At 38.4% G+C, this 27,374-nt stretch overlaps 1 protein-coding gene across 1 annotated transcript in view; it reads right to left on the bottom strand.

Moving 5' to 3' along the window:
• Window positions 1-14,598: 14,598 nt before the first annotated feature.
• The window catches only part of LOC140162170 (polyubiquitin-like), a 39,852-nt gene continuing 27,076 nt past the window's right edge, over window positions 14,599-27,374 (bottom strand). The window contains exons 2-3 of the mRNA XM_072185441.1: window positions 15,975-16,304; window positions 14,599-14,761 (exon numbers count right to left, since the gene is read on the bottom strand). Coding sequence (XP_072041542.1) covers window positions 15,990-16,304 — 315 coding nt within the window. The 3' untranslated portion in view covers window positions 14,599-14,761; window positions 15,975-15,989. The remainder of the gene's footprint in view (window positions 14,762-15,974; window positions 16,305-27,374) is intronic.

The raw sequence follows: 27,374 nt of genomic DNA, 5'->3' as shown, positions 1-27,374 counted from the left end.
TGGGCCCTAAGTTGTAGATGTGCCTTTTGCCCATTTTGGCCCCAGCTGTACAAAGCTATGGGCCCCAGGGGCCCAAATGTTAAAACAAAGGGCCGGCCGTTTCTCAGGAAATAAGGAAGCTACAGGGCTCAGATTTGGTACACAGTTTGGTCTTTTAGTATTATATTGTCCTGTGTATATATGACCCCCATATGTCATATAATATGGGCCTCAGGGCCCCAAACGCTAAAACATAGGGCCGGCCGTTACTCTGTAAATTAAGCAGCTACAATGCCCAGCTTGAGTCTACTGATAGAACTAGAGAATTATACTTCAACATATGTACATGAGCCTCATAAGTCAAATATTATGGGCCCCAGGGCCCCAAATGTTAAAACAAAAGGCCGGCCATTTCTCATCAAATAAAGCAGCTTTAGGGCTCAGAGTTAGTACACAGATTGCACCTGAAAATTACATTGTTATATGTACATATGAGCCCCATATATTACATTATATGGGCCCCAGGGCCCCAAACGCTAAAACAAAAAGGCCGGCCGTTTCTCAGCAAATAAGGAAGCTACAGGGCTCAGATTTAGTACACAGATAGGTCTTTTAGTATTATATTGTCCTGTGTATATATGACCCCATATGTCATATAATATGGGCCTCAGGGCCCCAAACGCTAAAACATAGGGCCGGCCGTTACTCTGTCAATTAAGCAGCTACAATGCCCAGCTTGAGTCTACTGATAGAACTAGAGAATTATACTTCAACATATGTACATGAGCCTCATAAGTCAAATATTATGAGCCCCAGGGCCCTAAATGTTAAAACAAAAGGCCGGCCATTTCTCATCAAATAAAGCAGCTTTAGGGCTCAGAGTTAGTACACAGATTGCACCTGAAAATTACATTGTTATATGTACATATGAGCCCCATATATTACATTATATGGGCCCCAGGGCCCCAAACGCTAAAACAAAGGGCCGGCCGTTTCTCAGCAAATAAGGAAGCTACAGGGCTCAGATTTAGTACACAGATAGGTCTTTTAGTATTATATTGTCCTGTGTATATATGACCCCCATATGTCATATAATATGGGCCTCAGGGCCCCAAACTCTAAAACATAGGGCCGGCCGTAACTCTGTAAATTAAGCAGCTACAATGCCCAGCTTGAGTCTACTGATAGAACTAGAGAATTATACTTCAACATATGTACATGAGCCTCATAAGTCAAATATTATGGGCCCCAGGGCCCCAAATGTTAAAACAAAAGGCCGGCCATTTCTCATCAAATAAAGCAGCTTTAGGGCTCAGAGTTAGTACACAGATTGCACCTGAAAATTACATTGTTATATGTACATATGAGCCCCATATATTACATTATATGGGCCCCAGGGCCCCAAACGCTAAAACATAGGGCCGGCCGTTACTCAGTAAATAAAGCAGCTACAGTGCCCAGCTTGAGTCTACTGATAGCACTAGAGAATTAAACTTCAACATATGTCCATGGGCCTCAGGTCAAATATTATGGGCCCCAGGGCCCCAAGTGTTAAAACAAAGGGCCGACTGTTTTTCATCAAATAAAGCAGCTTCTGGGCTCAGAATTTGTACACAGTAGCACCTGAGAGTTATATTGTTACTAACACCCACATTACCCACCCACCCCACACACGTAGGACTAAACAGACATATCCGTATTATAATATAATAATTGGAAATACCAGCGTGAAGCGTTAAGGCTGTTCCAGTTAAATTACATACCCATTGGCTGTTCCATTTAATTTACATACTCCCTCTGAAATGGCCCCAAAAAGGCTGTTCCGTTTAATTTACATACTCCCTCTGAAATGGCTGTTCCATTAATTTACATACTCATTCTGGAATAGTTTCCCCCTAATCATATTGCATAGCCTCACTGTGAGCATGGAAGAAAGAGATAAGAAGGAACCACAACGAACGCATTCACTTTGTCCACTCCCTTTACCGACATTTAATTGACATTGTTATTCATGAGGATTTACTTTGATCAATACCCCGCGTTAAATAGGTGATTGGTATTGTACTCCATGTATTTGCATGTCTTCTGGAGCGTGTCTGAAGGATGATTTGAACTAATGACCTTCCGTGCAAGCACTCTATAGGATTTTCTCTGGTGACGTGATCATCGGTCATTGATGGCCTACATCTTTTCTTCCATTTCGCCCAATTTTCCCGAACTTTGATGACTTTTTTCTCAGATTTGGCAGTCTTTGGCACTGAAACGAGTTAGCTAGTTACGATTATACACATATAAACTATAAAATTAAACAGGTTTCATGTACCGGACTCAACCGGAACATTGTACATTATTTAAGAACATTTTGCATCTATTTTTCATCGAAAAAGTCACCAAAATCTTACCTTATTTGCTAAAATGAAACTCGGCAAAAAAACGGCCGATTTTGATGACCTTTTCGATTTTTTTAAAGGACATTTTCTACCCAACACGATCAAGAAAACAGTTTGACTGTAGATCCCAAAACAAAGCTACTATACATGTTCAGAGCATCAGTGAAATTCCATAATCTTACTTCTGGGTAGCGTTTGTTTGTTCTTGGATGGGTTTGTTATAGTTTTTTTCCAGTAATGATTTCGCCAAGCATCGATAGCGGTAAATGGATCATACATGAAAGTAAGTACCATTGATAGCTTTTCTTTTCATGCGTCAATAGATAAGCGGATTAAAACTTGGCCGATCGAAGTCGTTGTGGTTCCTTCTCATCTCTTTCTTCCATGCTGTGAGTAAGAGAGACTGACAACAAAAATGAGCATTTTTTTACATTTTTTTCAGAAAAAATAAAAATCGATATTTATGAGCATGTATGTGTGCTTGATTAATTTTTCAAGGGGTCAAATGTCACAAAAAATAACAGCATGCGCATATACAGCAACGATCAATTTTTTTGATTTTTTTTTCTTCATGGGATGTAATACTCTGACCAAAGTTGCCCCAAATGCGGGGTAACTTTGGTCAGGCTATTTTTAACCCCTAGGGCACCCTTACAAAATTGTTTAAAAATCTTTTTCAACTTCAAGGTGAGAAAATAATGTTTATTTTGAGCTCAGCGGGGATTAGCAATTCTCACCAGTTTTAATAAGACAATAATGATTGACACACACACCATGAAGTTTCTCATCCAAAAGAATGAGAAAATTTAAATTCTCACCATTTTGGCCGTTTCTCATCAAAATGTCCATTTTCTCATCCAAAACCTCCTCTAGTGGAATCGTTGTCCGAGTAGTGAGTATTTGTCCGAGGAACTGAGCCAGTTCTAGGTAAAGATAAAGTATGTGTGCAGGGAGCTCGGTAAACCACACGATAAATCAATGTATTCAAATACAATGCGACTCAACGATTAACACGATAAACCGCCAAAAAAAAATTGACGTTAACTATGGTCAGATTTCAATAAAAATTCCCTTTAAAAGGGAAGGCCAGCCTCAATGCAGAAGAGGTCTTGTAAATAGTTTGGGTCACCGTGAAAGGCATTTTTTAGGATCACGCTTACATCCACGTTACATGACAGTTCACCAAACCATCAATGGTGAGAATATGCACACTGAAACAGCAAAAAGCATTAACTCCTATAACTCCTGTCAACTTGTTGACCTATGAACATTTTTCGTCATAGCGCCCTCTTGAAAAGGTCTGACGCATAACAAACTATATATTTTTGGAATCATCATGACCATACGAGTAATTTGATATATTACTTGACATAATTGGAGCATTCTGAAAATGTGACCCCCATGTGACCTTGATTGACCCTTCCCCAGAATGCCCGGAAGTTTCAGGAGGTGAGCCCAAGCTAAACTTATTCAGAATCAATCAAAGATCCCAAAATGACCCAAACTTTTGTTCTATGATTTGGTCACGGAGTCTACAGGCTGTTCCTGTACTAAAGGGCCTGTGATCTACCCAGGACATTACAAAAGAATACTAGTACTCTCAACTATACAGGGTCCGAAAGGGTCGTAAAGCACCGATCTGTTCTATCCATTTACCAGGTGAATCCAGGTTCTTTTATATAATAATTTGAATCTTAGAATTCATGTTTTGTGATTTTTCTGCCGGTTGCCCCGGGGTTATGGGGCAGGGACTTGCCCGGGATGTACAAGAAAATATTTCCCCGCCCCGCCGGGACTGTTACATGTTTGTAACAGTTTCCAAAATTACGTCCCCGCTATCCAGAGGGGGGCAGGGACTGCAACTTACAGCCGCATAAATATTATGTCTCTTATGTAAAACCTTTTCAGAAAGAAAACAAGACAATTTTTATATACACTGACACATAACTTTCAGTTTCCTATTATTACTATTTTATTTTGAAATTTTGAGAACTGACAAACATGTGACAAATATCTATATCATTATATTATGTGTACAATTATATCACATTAAGGCCATACATAGTGGCGGATTTAAGCTGTCAGCAAGTGCTGTCAAGGCCCCCCTGTTATTTTGGCCAAAGCCCCCCCCCTTGCTTTTTTTTTTTTTTTTTTTTTTTTGCTTTAATTGTTTTCTGCAAGGTTCAAAGGTCCGCTGGGTAGAATAGTACTGAAAAGGTTATATATGCCTGTGCATGCAAGAGGACATTCTATTTATGCCTGCATTTACGATTCTTGAAAAGTTTAATTAAATTTTACCCGTTTTGACCACAGCAAGAGATCAAAGGTCAAGGGCCCTAGCTGCCCAAATTTAATATTTGGGAATACAACTTCTATAGAATCAGGACAACGAATTGGTGCATTACACATTCTCAAAATACAAGTAGGTCATCTAGTATGAGTCCAGGGCCCCCATGTTCTATATAAGCGTATGATCAAAACTGGCTCCCAAACTACAAAGGACCCCGATGCACTTAAGCCTGAAGGTCTTTCCCCTTAGATATGAATTTTGCCAATTTTGGCCCGGATACCCAATATCAAGATCAAATGTCAATACAAAGGGCCTGTTGTTTCTCAATAACTATTCATGAGTTCCAAAGGTCAAATATTACAGGTCCCCGGGGCCTAAAATGTTTTTAAAAAGTAATTTAAATCAATAACAGTTCATGGTTCAGCACTTTACATGGGTATATGAGCCTCATAATGTCAAATATTACTGGGTACAGAGCCCAAATGGGCCCAGACCCAGGGCCCCAAAATGTGCCACGCTCCCAATTCGTCGTCTGTATTCCATAGTGGCGTATAGTGTGGCGCCGCGAATAAACAACAACTTTTCGAGAAAATCGGGTTTGAAGAAATGCCAATTTAAAATCGAGTTGTGTAAATCAGACATTCATTATATTTTGTAAATGATGTAAAATTTCTGTAAACTAAATAGATTTTATTGTTATATATTTTTCAAAAGAAATAAATACATACTATTGCTGGCAAACAGAAAATAAAAAGCACACAACTATACGTCACTATGGAAAACAAATAAAACGCAATACCCTAACCTAACGTTAACCTTACGCCACCTCGGTCGCCGTGTAATCCCTATGGCGTTACTTTTCGTCGTTTGTATTCCATAGTTGCGTATAGGTCCGATACGTGTACGCCACTATGACATACAATGTTTTTCATTTTTGCCGATATTTCTTAATTATATAATGTGTATACAAAGTGGCGTATGGTCGATACGCCACTATGGAATACACAAAATGTCACTTTGTAACTATACGCCACATTTAATTAATTAATTAATAATTAATTAGCTAATTATGACTGATGAGACTTAGAAAAAATGAAAGAGAACATCATTAAAAACATTTGTGCCAATTTTTAAAAAAATGACCAAAAATCACTATACGCCACTATGGAATACAGCCGACGAATTGCCCTGTGCACCTTCCTTTTTAGACCTAAAACACCATGTTTTGGGCCAAAATAGGGTAACATTGCACAAAATATGTCCGACTCTCTCTAAATTGTTATGCATCTGCCGCAATCTGATACGTAAATCAAATTAAACTAAGCCACTTGAGTGCATATAGTAGACTTGCTAAGGGGTTGAACGCTGCATTTTTTTAGCATAAATTATGCTAATTATGGTATTTTCTAACTTTTTGACCATTTCACCTAAAGAAATATATAAATAGCTTAATTTGGCTTAATTTAGGGTAAGAATTTCATTTTTGGGATAGTTTTGGGAATCCGTGGCCATTTTGACCCTCAAATCCAAGATGGCCGCTGGCCGCCATCTTTAAAATTGGTGTTTTTACAACTTTTGAACCGTTTGAGCTACAAACTTAAGTGACATATCAATTGGTACTGATTTTGGCTGGGGAAACTCATTTCTGGCACTGTTTATGTGATATAAGGTAATTTGCAAAGGGTACCAGGGTTTTTAAATGTGAATTCGGAGATACCTGTCATTGGCTATATGGCAAAAGGATGAACATCAAACTTACTTATGAATAATGTAAACCTTAATTTTAAGCACTATTGGGGACACACTTTATAATGCATGTTTTTACACAGTTTTACTATCATTTTCAGGTGATTCTTAAGATAGCAATAAGCGTTATTTGATTTGAAATGACCAGTATGGATGGATAAAATAATAATTATGACTGAAATTTGTGTTTTATTTGTCAGTTGGTCAGAGATGAACCAGTTACAGATCCCGCATCGGTAAAATTATATGGCTAACCTAAAAAAAAATAGAAGCTTGTTATACAAAACGGCTGAAAAATATCTCAGATCTTATTGAGTATGACAATTTGCCAAGCTTTGTGGTAGTAGGTGGTATCTCTGGTTGTGGCGGTGGTGCTGGTGCGAGCAGTGCAGTAGTAGAGCTATTGCAGAAGCGCTGTCACCCAACAGAAGGTGGAACAGGCAAGGCTGATAAAGGCTGAGAGGAGTACACACCGAAACAGCCCATTGAAAACATGGTGAATGAGCTCTTTTCTTAAATCTTTGAACAAGTTCATTAGGAATGAATGGTGAATGAGCTGTGGCATGATTTAAGAATCCCACATTGCATGCCTTTAGCAGTCTTTGTAGCAAGACAGATATAGTTCGTGAAAGCCACACTGCCAAAATTAGAAAAGCCCAAGGTTTCAAGGAAGACCATTGAGCAAGCTTTGACCACGGGATCTGGTGTTTAATGAAGATCTCAGTCCAGTGGTCAGGAGATGAAGGATATCATCTACCTGACATGAGAATTTTGGCAGAAGCAGTTAAGATTCTGAAAAGGGATATGCTGGATAAAAAGCAGACTTTTTCAGGCTCTTTCCCAAATACCTCAGAAGAAGACTTTCTTGTTCCAACATTGAGATCTTTTCTATTATGCTGTTAGATGGCCCTTGCATCGATGTCAATATACATCCTGCTTCTTCAGATATCCTTGTGTTATTTACTGGCTCAAACCACCATGTTCCACTTTGTTTACAAAATATCATCAAATCCCCAGAGTGTGCCACATTATCTGCGTGAAATAGAGGCCTCATTATCTCTTATGATGGCAATAAAGGTACATTATGATGACAGGTATAACTGGTATAATTTATTTATAACAATTCGGTCAAAGACCAGGCGAGAACCCAATAGTGCCTATGCACTAAATTAAAGGGTGGCCTAAAACTTAGAGTCTTGTTGGCATGCCGGTAGAATGAGGCTGAGCATTAATATTGCAACTCATTACTCATTGGGAATGAGAAGGTATTGTAGTTCTTGAAGCCACCAAATGGCGGAAGTGACAGCATTGATTATAATCCCTCATCAACAACTGCGTCACCTCGATCTGTTTTGCATTGGACTGGCATCAGCATGTGCCAAAAGCGCCATGGAGTACTTCAAAAGAGTGTGTGACCACTTCCAGTCGATGTATCTTTGCCTAAGGTTGAAATTGTTCATGTTCCATCACTGCATGACATTAACAGCCATCCAATACCTGCATCCAGATCACTGCAGCAGGTCCTCCAAGATGGCTATCAGTGGTTTAATTATGTAGATGATCACTTGGAACCGCAACTGACTAGTGACAACTGGATTTCTTGGGCTGCCTACCACGCAGTGCGTTCATCCAGGTCCTCCCTCATTCATTTCAAAGCCCTATTATATGCTCCCACTGCTGACAGAGTCAGCAAATAGTCCCACTACAATATGCTTCACTGTATGATGATTGATGACCATCAAACGCGCCATGGAGTACCTCAATCCAAGACAGACACCCGTTGTGGTAGCTGATCAGCTACTGTACATACTTGCCTTGCTTGGTACCTTGTACCTTGTCTTGCTTGAGGCCATTCACACTTAAAAGATGTTGTGGTCACCTTTACGTGACAGATTGGAGCGCAGTGGGTGGACCACAGCTATGAATAAACAGTGGGAGAACACAGTCCTTCATTAGTGCATCTCACATTTTCAGGACTAGATATGTGTACCAAGTATCAGGCAGAGCTTTTTATTCTGATGAAGAAAACATATACCCAATATATTGAGTTGAGGCAAACTACTGCTTCTGGCCTTGCTCCTGACTTGCCAGTTGCTGCCACTCGTCAACCCTTGAAAGAGTGGGATCAAGCCTTTTCCGTCCCGAAGCAGACTTCTGCCCCCTGGGCTTCTGCCAGCATTTAACAAGATTCTCCTTACCCGTTTTCATATGCACCTTCATAGCCACTATATATAAGAGATATATGGAGCCTGTCGTTGACGCAGATGACGTGGCACACTCTGGGATTCGCTGAATGTTTTGCATACAGCGGTGTACATATTGCTTTGTGCTAGCGATAACACAATCTTCTGCAAAGAAGCAGGACGTATAGCGACATCGATGCAAGTTCCATCTAACAGCATAATGTAAACATGATTTCAATGTTAGAACAACAACGCCTGCTTCTGAGCAATTTGAGAAAGAGTCTGAAAACATCTGGTTTTTTTTATCCAGAATATCCCTTCACAAAATCTTGACTGCTTGTGCCAAAAAAGAAGTTTTTCTAAAGTGACGCTGTCCTTCTTTGTCTCCAGACTACCATGACTACAAACAAAAGAAGCACTTTGTTTCAAAAGAGTCTTTATTTGCAGTTGTTGTCCATTGGGATTCACAAACCATGCCAGAGCTCATTCGCCTGCTATCACTGTGTATGCCATTTGGTTGGTAGATAAACAAGAAGAGTAGATTTAAACTGACATTCAACACAAATATATCCAGATATTTACCACGATATTTCGATGTGTACAACACATCTTCATCAGGAGGGATCCGATCATTACTGGTCGATGGTCGATAAACGTCCCAATAAATCGGACTTAGTCACCGGTCAGTTCTCATGATAGATCTCCATGGCTAACGATGGTTAACTATGAAAACATGTTAAAGGACATCAAGAAAATTTTCTAAGTTATTTATTTTGAGCTCTTTCGAGTATCGACGAGTAATGGATATATTCTGTAGATTTAGGTTTTGTCTGTGACTGCTGATGTGAAGCCGTCGTAGGTCATACGGGGCTCAAACTCGGTGGGTGGGTGTAGTTCTGTCCTGGCAAGAAGAAGTTTATGTTCGTTAAGTCATCCGACCCCGGGGCCCCCTCCAAGGGGTCATTTGAGGTCAAATGACTAAAAACTGTCATATGGGCATGAAACTAGGTCGTACGGGGCTCAAACTCGGTGGGTGGGTGTAGTTCTGTCCTGGCAAGAAGATGTTCGTTTTAAGTTCCTTTTAAAGTCATCTGACACCGGGGTCCCCTCCGAGGGGTCATCTGAGGTCAAATTACTAAAAAGTGTCGTATGGGCATGAAACTTGGTAGGTACAGTCAACATTTAAAGCAACATTTTTTGAAGGTCATTTTGGGGTCATTCAAGGTCACCACGGGTCATCTGAGGTCAAATTAGTAAAACTCATATATGGGCATGAAACTTGGTGGGTAGTCAACATTTAGAGTTATAAGTTTAGGTCATTTTGGGGTCATCCAAGGTCACCCAGGGGTCATCTGAGATCAAATTACTAAAAACTGTCGTATGGGCATGAAACTTGGTGTGTACAGTCAACATTTAGAGCCAAATTTTTGGAAGGTCATTTTGGGGTCGCCAGGGGTCATCTGAGGTCAAATTAGTAAAAACTGTCATATGGGCATGTCACCATCAGCCTGGTAATCGCGCCCAGCCGAGAACCGCCAAATATGGTAACCGCCTAGTCTATTTTAAAACTGATGCATCAATGACTATGTTCATCATGTCATTATTGTATCATTCTCACATACATTAGGAAATGAATTTGGAGGATAGAGGCCTTGCATGCACTGATACGTTCACGCAGTACCTATGCATTGAACCATATCATCCTGATCACTTGCATCTGTAAGATTAGTATTTTTGAAAAGACCAGTATTGTATTCAATCTATGATTGCAGATATACATAGGTGATGAGTGTAACCTGCTTGTAGTGCAGCGCGATATGTTCAGAATTGTTTTCACCTATTGCTATGGTAATTAATCCGATTAATTACGTAACTTCGCCAGCGTATACTTTCTGTTAATAAAATACTATGCTGACCTCACACTCCAGTAATTTCAGATCATTGAGCTCAGTAATACATCAAAGAATGTCTTCCAATTCATGAAAACAAATAGATAATCTGCATATCGGATTAAAAGCTTGAGGCATTTCAATTGCAAGGCCCATTTACACCAACAACAACATAGGCCTACAAGTGTATATAGGTGTTGTGCGTTAAGTTTGGCAATTTGGGAGGGGGTGGGTTCAAACTGTCCCCATAGGATTGTACGGGGGTAAAAATTTCAAATTGCTCAAATACCCCTTTCAAACATATCAAATTATTTAAATAAATAAATAAATAAATAAATAAATAAATACATAAATAAACGAAAAATATTGAACAAATTGTAGCGTAGCATTAAAATCATAATAACCATTGCTGACGGGCGGATTCGAACCAACGATATTGACATTACCAGTCTGATGCTCTAACACTGAGCTATGCCATCATCTTGTAATGAGGGTCGAGTTTTTAGCGTATACAGTGTTTGTCTGTGATAATGCCGCCTCGTAAAATAAATAAATATAAAATCTCAATTTTTAATTTAAATTTATTTGATAATTTTCTAACCTATATTTTCTTTAGAGCAGGGACAAATATTTCCCTTTTATCCAATTTGGCCGCTAAATAAGAATCTACTTCTTTTATTACTGATTTAATTCCGCGATTTGTTCCATTAAGCAATATCAAAGATTAATGTCAAGCATCTCACAACAGATATTTAGTTGGCTTTGTGGTTTTGCACAGTGCTTTTTAACCGGGAGGTACCGAGATCGATTCCCACCTCTGCCTGCAATTTTTTTTCAAGACTGGGAAATAATAACCTGACATTCGCCGCTGACATTCGTACTGCAGAAGCGGAGTTATAACTTGTTAAACTTTGCTCATTCCGTAAAAGGGGACATTATTTTGGCACTACATTATTTCTTTTTTTCCACATTGCTGGTATTAAATATCAAATGGTCATAATTGTCGGTCACTTCAAATCATCCCCAACTGAACGAGGTTCAGGAATGTCCTCTCATTGTTAATTGTTGGTTAACCCACCACTTGAACACGATTTAGCCAAAGCAAACAAAGACTTAAGCTTTTTACTAACGCTATACATAAGTATAAGCTGATTATCCTCTTCAACAATAGGATTAATCAATTTTGACAAAAGGAGTTTGGACTTCGGATGCAGTTCGTAATACAACTTCCGCCAAGAGCAGGTGGCCGAAGATATAAATCGATTTTATGTATTGTGTATGTATCATAGGACGCTCGTATTAATTGTTTCTATGCGCTTAAGAATTCAACAATATAAATAATGGTAGCTCTATAATACACATTAATGTTTTAAGCAGATAAAATTCCAAAATATAATACGTTTTCTGCCTTTGCTTGTCACGTGGTAGGCCTATGTTGAAGTTGCGATTATATTCTTTAAATATAAGTTTCAAATGAATGACAGCAAGACAAGTGGCCGAGTGGTCTAAGGCGCTAGGCTCATAGAGTACTAAGCGGTGCGCCGTGAGTTCGAACCCCGCCTCTGCCAATCTTTAAAAGAAGTAAATTAAAATTTTACTTCTTTTTAATTTCATATTTGGGAAATGTGACTGGGAGAATTTATGTATGGCGTGGAGTGGTGTGATAGGGCATGTACTTTAACTGGCCGGCGCGGTCTTTATTGGGCGTTTTATCGGCAGTCAACGAGTAATGGATTAATGTCCTGCTCTCGACCTTTGATGTCCTTTCTGTTACTCGGGTTAGGGCTCATTATAATGAAGGGAGCTCATTCACCTTGTTTTCACTGGGCTATTTTGGTATGTAGTCCTCTCAACCTTTCTCCTAGCTTGCCCGATTCATCTTCTGTTGGTTGACAGCGCTTCTACTTTTATGTCATACGACATGGTTAGTTATCCTTGGCGCTATCTACTACTGCACTTCTTGCACCACTACCACAACCTAGAATATCTTCTACTAGTACAAAGCTGGGCAAATCGTCATACTCACAGATGTCCGAGATATTTTTCAACAGTTCTGTGTAAGAAGCTTCTATTTTTATAGGTCGCCCATGATGCTAGACTCGTAATTGATTCATCACAGGCCGACTGAAAATTAAAACAAATTCCAATCATGTGTGTCCATACTGGTCATTTTAAATCAAACAATGCTTGCTGCTACCAATAGAGTGGACTGAAAATAGTAATTAAAAAAAACCAAACATGCATTATAAAGTGTGTCTCCAATGGTGCTAAAAACTTAGATAGGCCTATATTAAAATATAAGTTTGATGTTCATCCTTCTACAATATAGCCAATGACAGGTACTAAGGAATTCATATTTAAAACCCTTATACCCTTTTTAAATTACCTCCTATCACATAAACAGTGCCAGAGTTTCCCAGCCAAAATTAGTACAAATTGATATGTCACTTAGGTTTGTAGGGCAAACGGTTCATAAGTTGTAAAAACGCCAATTTTAAAGATGGCGGCTAGCGGCCATCTTGGATTTGAGGGTCAAAATGGCCACGGATTCCCAAAACAATGCCAAAAATGAATTTCTTACCCTAAATTAAGCCAATTTCAAATATTTACACATGTTTGTAGGAGAAATGGTCCAAAAGATAGAGAATACCATATTTTGGATACTAATTAGCATAAGTTATGCTAATTAGGGGGTTTTATGCATAGAGACAGAGTGTCTCTTTGGATAAATCTTTTCCTCTTGCCCCAAGGAACATCCATACCAAGTGGGACCTTTGTACTAAAAAATGCAGCGTTTACCCTATTTTCACCCCTTAGCAAGTCTACTAATATGTGATGCGATCAAGCAAAATCAGTCGGAACTCGGAAATATTGATTTTGAGATATAGGCATACAAAGGAAATATTTCCTTTTGTTTCCTATTGTTTTGGAAACTCTTTAATTGCTTATATCGTTGGAACTGGTTGTTCAATGTCAATGGGGTTTTCTGCAAAATGCAGCTTTGTAAATGCTTTTCACTATCCTATAAAAAAACTGAAAATTTAATAATTCTGAGTTCCGACTGATTTTGCTTGATTGCATCACATATGCCTTCCTTAGAGTGAGTTTGGGGCCCTCCAAATTTGGCCGGGCCAGGGCCCCCCAAAAGGCAAATCCGGCCCTAAGGTGCATAGGCGTAGATCCGGGGGTGTGGGGATGGGGATAAATCCCCCCTTTTGCACCATATTTTAACAGTTTAGTTTCAAAATGGCAACATTTTTCGCGCGCTTTGCGCGCATTTGTGTCATAAACTTAATTTGTCGCCAAAAAGTCCTGGATTTAAGATTTTTTTCCAACCCCATCCCCCTAATGTCAAAATTCACGCGTACCAACGTATTGGCTTCGTAATCCTTGAAATCAGATTCTGGGATTTTGCTTGCTTCTTGACTATCAAGCAAAAACAGGAAAGGAAATATTCTTTGTTCTTTAGTACCGTTTAAACACTCACAAATCTGATAAAGAATTGGGAATAGAATAGTGTGAAATTGCACATTTTCGCGCGCTTCGCGCAAAATTTACCGGATTAATGTAGGCCTACATCAACTTTTACTTCAAATAGTATGAAATGGAATGAATGTTTGCGCACTACGCGCACGTGACGTATCTCATAACATTGGGCCGAACTAATGATCACTATCAAATTTTGTTCTTACTCTCCTCCCGACAACAAAAATTCAGGTACGTTCCTGATTTCAACTCTTTACCATTGGGCCCCAAGATAGGGCCCTTTTCCTTAAATCCGCCTCTGGCCATACAAGAAAGTTTGTCTCAGCGTCCTGCCTTTATAGTTTTTAGTGCTTAAACGCGACTCTTACATTTTCCCCTTTTTGATTAGGTCGGAAAAGCGCCTAATTAAGTTCAAGTTCAATCCACAATATTCTCCCAATATCACTTTGCAAACATGTTTTTGTTTTACTTATAATTTTTGTTTAAAAAAAACCAAAACATGCAAAAAAAAACCAAAAACATCAAAAACCCAAAACAAGCAAAAAATAAAAAAGGAAAAAAAAAAGAAAACTACTCAACACAAGTCAAATTCTTTCCTCTGGATAAAATTAAACAGGGAAAATATTGTTGCCTCATTTTCGATTTATCATGAATACACCTCGAGAATAAACCATGATGTTAATTTGTTAATAATTGTTCAAGTATCTCTTAAGAAATATATGTGGTTATTAGTGAATCCCCAAATATCAAACCAGTTGGCCGGGTGGGCTGGTCACCTGCATCAGGCTAGGCGGTGGCCTGTAAAGGGGGAAAAGAGAATGAGCTAGGTTAGTGATCACAAAATAAGAAAATGTATCAAAATGTTACACATATCTGAAATGATGGATCTACAATTCACAAATTTTGTGCCGCAAATATTTTGTGCTTTAGGTGACGAAAAAACTGTTGTACAGGCCCAACCGACTTAGACTTTGCATTTTTATGTTTTTTTAATAGGTGCACTATCTAATCTTGCACATTATGACACCACATTGAATCCAATGTGACCTCAAGAAATAAAGTTATGAGCAATTGAATAAACAAAAGTCTAGTTTTTAAAGTGGCAAATTGACCTTATACAAGGCGCGAAAAGATTCCAACAAGCGCAACGAAGAGACAACAGTTTCTTCAATTCTTTATTTAAATCAGTTTTTATTATAGTTTATACTTCTCTGTACTTTTCATAACTTTGATTTTATTTGTCAGCTCGTTTATTTCAGTTCCTTTGTTCCTTTTGTTTTAAATAAAAGGCACGCACAAATTAGCCATTCACCTAGACTGGCCCCCAGTCTCGGTTTGATTCCATCTCTGGATAATGTCACAATAAATAATTACATAATGCCCTATGATAAAAAATGCCAAAGTCCTGTAAGCCCCCCCCTTATTTTCTTCAATGCCAAAAACCCATTCCTCTTCATCCACAAATCGACGCCACTAATTACACCCACCACAGTCAACCATGCAGCAATATAGAAATATACTCGTATTATAAGTGAACGCGAAAGTCCACTGAGCGCTGATTCCTCGACTGGTCCAATCTGTTAGAGATCTCACTTCCAAATAATCGTTCAACGAAGCACGGTGATTCCGATGTCAATTACGAAAGCCCAGCCCCAGTTTAAATTCAAATATGGTAGCACAAAGCTATGCCGCGTGATGTGACGCAAGATCGGATGGAACACTTGTCAACAACTGAGGTATTGAGCTCAAGTGGCACGCGTCTGATAGACCCATGGTACGCGCAATAATAAAAGGCAACCTCAATATTGTTAGGGTGTAACATTACTGTCATCAATGTAGCGGCTTCAACGATAACAAATCCTTTCTTTTTTTTTGCACGATAAAATTTGCACGATTGAAATGAGACGTGCCTACAACGTGTTATACATAGTCCTCGCTTTTCGTTACACATAATTTTATACGAGCACTATGTGTCCAGTGTTTCTTTTTCTAGGTAGAAATTAGTCCTTACCTGTCGGGGTCTTGTTCAAGATCTGCCTCCCCGCAGAAGATGGACAAGATGAAGAGTTGATCCATCCTGAATGTTGTAGTCTGAGAGAGTGTGGTGATCTTCAAGCTGTTTTCCAGCAAAGATAAGATGCTGTTGAATTGGTGGAATGCTTTCTTTGTTTTGGATCCTGGCTTTCACATTCTCAATTGTGTTACTTGATTCCACTTCCAGAATGATGGTTCCTGTCAGTGTTTTGACGGAAATATGCATACCACCAAGCAGACGAAGGACAAGATTAAGAGTAGATTCCTTCTGCATGTTGTAGTCTGAGAGAGTACGACCATCTTCCAGCTGTGATATGTGATATAAGTAGTTCATGTATACATGTTATATTTTCAATTTCACATGAAACGATAATATTGGTATATTGCGATAACAAACTTAAGGATGTCCCCGGCAAGCACAACATTATGCCTTATATGTAAGAAAAATAATTATCAAGCAGCACGAATTACACGGTTTTATTTAAAACAAACTCATATTGATCATCAAAAAGAACAAAAACAACCGGCTCTAAACACGCGATGTCATGGTTATCTGTGCTCAATTGTTGTTAGCCTTCATTGTATTACGTCATTGCACTTGACAATTTTCGGTGCTCGGGAATTTTGAATATCACGTGTTGAGAGATGGCTGTAATAATTCGTGTTTATATGGTCAATATGAGTTTGTTTGAAATAAAACCACGTGATTCGTGCTTGGTAATTAATATTCTAACATATAAGGCATAATGTTGTGATTGCATGAGACATCATTTCATGGGGGTTACAAAAGAAAGTTCGTAAAATTTTCGATAGGTAGTTGAGCTGTTATATGGGGGAATTCCTCATATCTTCGAGTGAGCTGAAAAACAAAGTATTTTACAATTGGGCCCATGTTAATATTATCTACATTTGAGCCTTTATAGGCCTATAGGCTAAGATTAACACGTAATTTACCTTTGCATTCCTGATAGCGACAAGTTGCAATGCACAGAAAAATACCATGTTTTGGGCCAAAACTTGACATTTTACGCGCACTCCCGCGTGATACATGCTCAGTTAAATCGGCAACACCCCCCCCCCCCCTAAATGGTAATGCTTCTGGTGTCGCTTGATAAAATACCCCGCTCGCCATTCATACTAGAGAGTGATTCGACCACTCGCCTAGCATCATGCTAGCGAGTGATTTACCACTCGCCTTTAAAATTTATAAGTCAAGTTCTGATATGCTTGATAGAATTGACCACTAGCAGTAGCGTACCGTGGCCGCCCCTTCCCCGGGGGGCTGAAGAAAAGCCAATTTTGCCGCCCCTTCCTCAACAGTCCGAAAAGGTTGCCCCAATTTCTTTTACGGTCGTTTGAAAAAGTGAAGAGCAAAAAAAAAAAAAACAAGGATAAAGCAACACATTTTGATGTTTAGTCCAATTTTTTATCATTTTCCGCCCTTTTTTCATTACTAATTCTTTTGGCCGCCCCTTCATCTTCCGCCGCCCCTCTTTTTCCGCCCCTTCTTCCCGCCGCCCCTTCGATTTTGCCGCCCCCCTGCTTTGACCCCGGGGGGCTTGCGCCCCCCAAAGCCACCCAAAAATACGCGCATGACTAGCTTCATGATTATGACCAGCTGGTATTCTCCTCCATCGCGCCGTCAGTGTGATTCCACTCACTTCATGCACACGTGATAGAAAACCAACTACAGCTAGGGTGTAACAATATAATGTATACACTTGCATTTTGACTTTCAGGAAAAAACTAAGAGAGCTATGGCACAATTAATGTTATATGCAATACAGTCAGTAATATCTTGGCTAAAAGACGTTTAGTTGGTTTCTTTACTAGCTTGGGTTCAAAAGTTATGTCCGATTAATTAAATCGTCCATAAAACGTGTTGTGCCACTTTTGCCATGTTTTGCGCATATCAGGTTTGAACTGCGTAGATATATGCTAAATCGTGAATTAAACATCAAAGAAATGACACAAAAGAATTATAAGTGGTGTTTCTTCATATAATTGACATGAACTTAATAATAATATATTTTTTTAGATCTATAAATGAAGTCGTGCAATTTCTTTCAAATTATCTTATAAATAAAGTAATTTCTCATATCCCTGAGATATCATTGGTAAAGCTGAGAACAGTTTTGGCATCCATAAGTACAAAACAAAAAATTACGTTCAGCTGGGCTTCTAGCTATTCTGAGGCTACCACTATTGCCAGCATTTCTGTTATACTCTTAAGGGATCTAAAATGAGCGTTTATTGCGTTTCGACAGTATTTTTTGTGGGACATGAGAGCACCTCAGACCTATCGAATTGCATTCTGAATACGAAGCATGTCTTTCTGATATCAAATAATTTTCATTTTTGAAAATCACAATATAATACAAATTTTATGACAAATTATAAAAATTTGATATTTTTCAAATTTTTGCTATATAACAGTCCACGAAGTAAATTATATAAATCTAATGATATATTCTTAAAGTGTATGTAGCAGGGAGGAAAAGCCGACGGTCAATTGACAATTTTGACCTTTCATATTGAAGATATAGATTTTTTTCCCAAAAAGACCTATTTTTTTGGGTTTTTTTTTAAAAAATCCATATCTTCAATATGAAAGGTCAAAATTTTCAATTGTTCGTCGGCTTTTCATCCCACCTACATACACTTTAAGTATAAATCATCAGATTTATAAAGTTTACTTCAAGTACTGTAAAATATCAAAAATATCAATTTTAATGATTTGCCATAAAATGTGTATTAAATTGCGAATTTCAAAAATCAAAATTATTTGATATCAGAATGACATTCTTCGTATTCAGAATGCAATTCGATATGTCTGATGTGCTCTAATGTCCCACAATAAATACTGTCCAAACGTTCATACCCCAGCCCTTAACAAATTCTACAGATTTATCATAGTTATACGTAATTGTATGCCTTGATGCAATAAGCAATCTTATGGTTTCTGCTTGACTCCATGTGCTACTAAATGTCACAACCATAAAAATGTACTCAGTTGAAGTTGTTGAGCTGCAGCCAGGCCCGCCCCCCAACTCAACCCAAAATTGACAACCATGAGAGTTACCAAATAGCGCGGGAAAGGGGTAATGTTTTTACCAATAGCAAGGACCGTGAAATTGGCAAAATAGGGGGTATTTAATTTGGACTATCCGCAAAATTTGACCTTAAATCAGCAAAATATGGGGTATTTAATTTGCACTTTCCGCGAAATTTGAAAAAAAGGGTACTTGAGAAAATCCGGTAATTTTATGCCAATATTTAGTGTGATTGAAAAGGGGTGTTTGAAATTCTAGTCATTGAAAAGGGGTTTTTGAAATTCTAGTCATTGAAAACCACAAAAAAGGGTTTGTTTTTTGGCCAAATTTTGTCCTCGATTTTGCATGCAAAAGGGGGAGGGGTAAATTTGATGAAAAATCATTGCAAAGGGGGTCTTTGAAAGATTTGGTAACTCTGATGGTTGCCAACTTTTGTGTTGAGCTGGGGGCCGGGCAGCTAGGATTCCTAGTAAATGAAGTTGTTATGTCCGTGTTTAGTTGTGACTTTCAAATCTCTAGGAGATATTGTAATAATTTCTACCATTTCTACCATTTCGAATACCCCATTATTTAAACACAGACCCTAGAAGAGCACCAACCATTTGGTCCATGGTTCAACTCTATACCGTCTAGTCATACTCAGACAAAAGTGGCCCAAGCGGTTTTAGGGAACAAACCAAAAGATCAACGACGTCCTATAAACGAAACTAGTTTCGTTTAGAGGGTTTAGAGGAGGGGGTAAAAATACTCGATTACGTTTGTAAAAAAAACATCGGTCTGATGAAGAATATGTCAATATATATTTATTTGTTTTTCCGCATCAAAATGTTGATTTTTTAAAATTAACAAACAAGTCTTTTCTTTTTATATTTCAATGTTTCCGTTCCATGTTCAATGATGATAAATAAACAGGCACAGGTACAACGCCTAGATCCACAGGCCTCAGCACACTTACAGGTTGTCGCTGACCACTACGGCCCCACATCATTCCATAAACCATTAAACAACAATATATGGACTTGCAGCTAAGAAGCGCATACCCTAGACATTCCATAATAGACCTTCGCAGGCTCCCCAAGCTTCGTACGGTTACAACGAGACAATAATTTAGCAGTAAGCTCCTTGTCCAGGGGAATTTCAAGCCAACTCAATTTTTTTAAATGCGAGAGTTCTAACCATGCACCCCGGGATTCGAACCCGCAACCTCTCGCACCATAGTAGGACGCGTTATCGATTGATCTAACTTCACTTGATCAAGTTTGAGGAAGTTGTAGGAAATTAGTAGGCGTACTTTTTCGAACCCATCCAAAGCGAGAAGGGGTAACCCTATGATTATACCCCATTAAGTACCATACAGTTAGAACGCTGGACAACCGATTCTTTAGAATTGCAAAGTCGCGCTAAAAGTCGATCGAAACATGTTAAAATCAGCACAATTCAGATATACACCTTTTTGCTATGAAATTAATTTTCTCGGTCAAATATAAAGCAATATTTTTTTTCTTCAGTAATGTCAGTTAAAAACATAGTGCTTGGATATACATTTTAAAAAAATCCTGGTGTTAAAATTAGGTATGAAATTGTATCGTTTAGTGTAAGATTTTTGAATTTTATAGGCCTTACATCCGTCCACGAGCTTTTTTCGGAATTCATTTTTTAGCTTTTCAAACTAATATAATTCGCTAAGGAAAGATATTTCCCACATCGTGTGGGTCTATCTATTATTGTTTTGTCAGAATTTCCGTTTTGATTGCACCTTTTTTCACGTCATGCTCCTAAAATCTCAAACTCTATCTCGAAAGCAAGCAGCATAAATAGTCGATAATTCCATTGCTCTAATCCAGGTCTCTTCTGCATTGAAAGCAAGGATTACTCGACGGGCGATTTTGTAGCCCAAATCTCCCATTCGGGTGCTTTGGTAAATTAAAGTGAATTTTGGATATTTGCTTCCGTGATCATGGTGAAAACCTGCAATGGTAAATTATGGTTTCCATGATTATGTCGACCATTTGTTTAATTGTTTGTTTAAATATGTTAGTCCGTATTAAGAGCCCCCCCCCATCGCGGGTTGGCATTTTCATTACACCCTTCAGACTTGTGTTCGGGTTTTTTTATTTAATTTGACATGTAGGCCTATTTGTCATAATAGCGCTATACTTTTTAAATGTATAGCTATAACGTGCTATATAAATATTATTACACCGGTATGTAATACTATGTATATGCCTATGGGGGTGGGGTGGGTGCAGAGGTGTGTGAGGTGGGTAGTAGGGGGTGCATGTAGGGAAACTTTGGGGTGGTACTCAACACATTTTAAATATGTCAATGCAAGGCTCATTGTTGCCACAAATGTGTTTTTTTTTTTTTTAATAGGTTTTTATAAACTTCCATGTTTAACCTTGTATTGTTTTGGCTGCTTTCTTATGACTTTCGCTGATTTTCCAAAAGCAGTTTCAAACAAACACACAAAAAGGCACCATACCCAGTCACCTTCATGACAATTGAAACACTAGGTCAAGTATTAACATCCAAATTATTCTGTTTTTAGGCAAGCAATTTTAATTAATTGCTTGAACAGGTTTAAGTTAACAATGTTAATGAATGGTTCTTATAAGGCACAATCTCTTTCGATGAGGAACTCAAAGCGCGTAAAGCACGAAATTGACAAACAAACATAAAAACAATCAATTTACAAAAATTGGTTTTGAGCTGGCGTTTAAATACGGTAACGAAAGTCTGGGGATGTTACGAAGGTTATTTGGAAGCGTGTTCCAAACAGTTTGCTTGATAAAACATACAGCGTAATATTTATGTTTTGTAAATGAAAGTTTTGTTTAAAATATGGCCCAATTGCATGTAAGATTGTTGATTTTTTTACCAAATGTTGGGCAAAGTTGTTTTGAGGAGAAGCAAATTTCAACACATTGGTCCGATGATCATGGTGATGATGAAATCAAATATTTAATCACTCACAGTGTCATAGGAGCGCTAGGCCTGGGAATTTCTTTGCTATATTGAAGTTCTGGCAAAACTGTAGCCAGGCCGGTCTTCATATGGCACCCAGGGATATCGATTTACAATGCCTCAGATTTCACGCGTTGATTTTGAAAAATTTTCAGCCGGCAGTAAAAATGGTGAAATCAAAACGGAAATTCTGACAAAACTATGATATATCGCTCACGGTGATGTGCGTTAGAAAGTTGGGAAAAATCCTTTGTTAGCCAACTATATTACTTTGAAAAGCTAAAAGGTTGATCCAAAAAAATCTCGCGGGCAGAGTTGAAGCCTATCAAAATCGAAAATCGTACACTAAATGACTGAATTTCACGCCTAAGTTTAACAGTAGGAAAAAAAAAAAAATACAGTATCAAGCATTACAGTTTTTCCTGACATTTACTGAAAAATGAAAATTATTGCTTTTCATTTGGCCGAGAATGACTGAGTGAGCCTTGCAGAACAAAAGAATCGGTTGTCCTGCGTTGCGACTGCATACCTTTAAATACACGACCCAAATTTTTTAACATTTCAAGATTACGTTTGTGGCAGGGAGTGAGGTGGTCGGCCGAGAAACGAAACCAGTTACGTTTATACGCTGGCGAAGTTACGTAATAATCGGATTAACTACCATAGCAATAGGTACAAACAATTTTTGATTATATCGCGCTGCACTACTACGTTCATGCGGTACCTCTGCATTGAACCATAGATGTCAAAGAAATGCTAATCACTTGCACCTGTAAGATTAGTCTCTTTGAAAAGAGCGGTATTGTATTCAATCTATTATATGATTGAAGACAGGTGATGCGTGCAACCTGCTTGTAGTGCAGCGTGGTATATTCAAAATTGTTTGTACCTATTGCTATGGTAGTTAATCCGATTAATTACGTAACTTCGCCAGCGTATAGACGAATCCAACGAGCCAAGTCATGGTCAGGATTTGGTCGGCCATGACGGGTCCCCGCATGCACCACACTGGTGTAGTGACTGCCCAATTGGGTGGATTAAAGCCGCTTAAAATTCGATGTTAGATTCTTTTGTGTTGTACACTGTCATTATTCTTTTGTCTACGTGTAGCACAGATGATAGAATGCAGTTTAAAATACCCTCCAAGGCCGAATCATTTCACATTTTAGGCGAGATGAAGCCGACGGGGACCCAACTTTGGCAGCCATTAAGGTGTAGGAATGCGTGAAATTGGATTCGTCTATAGGACGTCATCGATTTGTTGGTTTGTTCCCTTAAGTTGGGCTTACACGATGAAATTTCCATTGCAAGGCCCATTACTTAGTGGGTGAGATTATGTGCTCACTGACCATGAAGCTAAGCAATTGAACAAAATACACGGAGCAATGGGTGGCCTTGCAATTCCTTGAGCGTGCTCATAGGTTTGGGGATATACTCAAAACATAAGTAGTGGCTAATGATTTTCGTAATCATATCCAAATGGCTCATGTGTTGTCCTGAAAGCAAAAGATTGCCATCCTCTGCTGTATATCTATACAATTTTCCATAAAGAAAAGGCTAAGGAAAACTAAGATCAAAAGGGCTAAACACCACCACCACCAACAACATAGACCGACAAGTGTATTATAATGTAGCATGTGCACACATTTACCATGTTGTGGATGGTGAATCAAGCTGGTCCCTACACATTCCCAAATGAATGCAGTGACCAGCCGGTGTTCATTCAGCTGATTGGCTGAAGGAGGTTAGATTGCATGCAACAACCTTAAGTAGAGCATGTCTCTACCTTTTTGCCTGTTGCTTGGGGGATTAATTTGCCTGATGCACGGGGGATTAATTCCTTGCAAATCCAAATTACACGGAGCAATCTTTTTCCAAGGTCTGTGCAACAGGCAATTGCATGGAAAATTGCATCGTGTAAGCCGGCCTTTAGACTAGGTTACATAATTGGCTATATTCACTTGTATAACATCATTTACACCATTTAAAAATAAACACATATCATCAGCATAACAAGAAAGTTTCACCTGCATGTTTGGACCCAATTGAATACCCTTGATATCATCTCTATTGTATAACTGAATGCAGAGAATTTGAAGAACCAGATTAAAGAGCTGACAGCTACAATAATTATTCATCAGGAATATTACTCATGTTGATGACATCATAGTTACTCGCATTTTGTTCATTTTTAAATTTTAAAACATTTAACGCTCAAAAGTCACACAAAATCAATCAGAAATATTTTTCTTTATTTCACCTGAGTTTCCTTGCCAAGATTCTAGCATCAGACCAATCGCCTTTTTGAGATACAGCCTTTATAAGTGCTATGTATCACTTCTGTATAATTCTCATAATTGTATTATGCATATAAATAGCGATGCACGTTTTTGCTGTATTTTAGACAGTTTTTCGTATCCGATTTGATAACGATATACATATTCCCTACAGAAAAACGAAATAACAAAACATACAACAGTTTGTAACGTTCTCCATGAACTTGATCATCTATGTTTGGATTGTGATGTAAATAATGTGTGTAATGAGATTCTCCCTTTCTGAATCCGACTGGTAAAATATTATTTTTCATACATGAATAAAAACCCACCCAAGTCCATGGGAAGTGATTTTGAAAGAAAAACCTGTGTATCATTTTAATTCCTTCAGTTATATTTACCTGGTCAATATGGCAAGTTTTACTTGCAAATGAGTGGGTTAAACTGTATTAAGTATGACGATTAGCATTTCAGGGACTTCGTGGGGTTCATTTTAAATTCTGGACTTGGGTGGTTTTTTTAATCATATACAAAGACAACAATGTTGGAATGAGATTACCACTAGTAAGATAATACAAAATAAAGCACACGTGTATGTATAATGTTGATAAGCATTCTGCCATGTAATATAAACCACACTTTCCTTTATTAAACCCATTTTTTTCTTCAAAAGTCAGGCTCTCCAGCAATGAATGTGTTACACGCGGACTTTTATACATACTGGATTTCAATCAATGTGTTACAAGACTCAAATCATGGACTTGGGTGGTTCTTTCATACATGCTATTTTTCACATGCTCAATAGACACAGGATGAATTTGAGTTGTTTTTTCATACATATGACAGGTCTATGTATAGCAACAATTCCCCATGCTTAACTCATTTTGGCCACAGTATGGACTTCGGTGGGTTTTGTATTTATATATTCAATTCTTAAATTTCTGGGTCAAAAGTCAGGTAAAACAATTCGTTGTTTTGAAATTCGGTTTAGATATAAAGCTAATAAAATCATTTGATTTGATCAACCATTCTCTTTCTATGATTTTTAAGACAATATGCATAAATGATGATTCTGCATGTACACAATTTTTCACTTCAGTAAGCTCGTCTTTTGACCAACGTTCATTATTGATTACGGTTTCTAATTATGCAGTTGACATCAAAGAACAACATGTGCTTCTGCATTGAAGCGGATTACATGTGGGCTATTCCGATTATTGATCGCTAGATGGAAGTGAACAGGGTGCATATTACCAGGGCTATGACACTGGCTCATTTGCATGGCAAAATTACCCGTCTCCTCCGCAGCCAATTTGGTTTCGCTCCATCGAAATCAAGCTGGCCACGGAGGAGACTACCCTCCTTTGTGTTTGTTCAGTTGTGTATGGAGAGCCACTCTTGGAGTCTATAATGACTTAGGCTACGCTCTCAGCTAGAGTCCGATGCTGCATTGTACTAGAAATACCTTTTTTGTGAAATCGCTATAGAGCCAACCGGGAACACGTATTCGTTTTGAAAATATAGCATTAAAATTAGTATCACCATTGTGGCCTCCGTGCAGTGCAAAACCTTAATGGGGCTCTCAGAGATTGGTCAAGAACCCAAAAAATCTACAAAATTTTCATAAGTCGCCTAAGAATGGTTGATAACACGGGGAAATGTCTTTAAACCATATTTTTTTCACAAAAAAACGACAAAATATGAAGAAAACTGTCATCTTGGAGATCGCATTTGTTTTATATGAGCTCTGCATTGTGGGATAGCTATCATGCCAATTACCCAGTGTTTACATCACTGGTGTTTATCTCGGCGCGGCACTCACTTCCTGGTTCATGTTTTGGTTCCGATGTGACAGCAGGAGAGCGACACTACCTAATTTGCATATCCAAATGACCCGTCTCCTCCGCAGCCAATTTGGTTCCGCTCCATCGAAATCAAGCTGGTCACGGAGGAGACTACCCTCCTTTGCGTTTGTTCATTTGTGTATGGAGAGCCTTTTTTGGAGTCCGGAATGACTTAGGCTACGCTCTCAGCTAGAGTCCGACGCTGCATTGCACTAGAAATACCTTTTCTGTGAAATCGCTATAGAGCCAACCGGAAGCACGTATTCGTTTTGAAAATATAGCATTAAAATTAGTATCACCCTTGTGGCCCCGTGCAGTGGAAAACCTTAATTCTTTCATTAAAAGGAAATGAAAATTTAAAAAAACACGGATCTACCTGTGCACCAATAAAATTGGCACAGCAATTTGTCTCAAATATGAATGAATTTTAAGAAACATACGGGGTATGATGAACATTGACCTGACGCCATGATAGTAGGATCTATTAGTTGTTTTATATACAATGTATATACCGTATTGTCATAATACCAATATTTGTCATTATATATAATGAGTAATATTTAGCAACGTAAATGTGCAGTTCATATGCACAAACGAATACTGATCTTTATGATATTCAGGTTTTTGTACATCACATATAACATGTCACATAGGAGGTCATACGTGTTGACCTTCATCTATTGTATTTGTTCATCTGTGTATGGAGAGGATTAGCGCCATTAAACGCCATTAAAACTCCATCAGTATTAGGGCGTAGTTCAGTGAACTCACCGGATTGCTATTCCAAGTACTTTGATAATACAGATAATATGTATTAATGGGTCGAGACGATTGCATTGAAAAACCTAATAAATTATTCATAACAGTTACGTAATCAATCGATAGTGCGGACACTTTTCATTTGCAAACCACCAAAATTCGTGATCTTTTAGCGTTGGAAAATAAACCACGTGAATAGAGTGCCTTCTCAAGAATATCTACTCTCTGGTGACAGCCAGCCATTTTGGGGGCGGGGGGGGTCACAGCCGTTTTTCAGCAATTTTCCTATGGAATTTTTGCGATCGGGCATGTGCCCCCCCCCTGCCCCTATGACGCTACTGGTTCAACTTCTTCATGATTGTATGTGTTCGGTGCTTGGGGACTTGACAAAATCTATTGGGCTGTTATTTTCTTCAGAAGGGTATACTCAAATTTGTGGGGCATCTTTGTGAAATTGTTGACCCCAATTTTGTTCCCCCAC

Source organism: Amphiura filiformis, chromosome 10 (genome assembly GCF_039555335.1).
Source record: "Amphiura filiformis chromosome 10, Afil_fr2py, whole genome shotgun sequence".
NCBI lineage: Eukaryota > Metazoa > Echinodermata > Ophiuroidea > Amphilepidida > Amphiuridae > Amphiura > Amphiura filiformis.
This window is presented reverse-complemented; position numbering and strand designations above follow the sequence as displayed.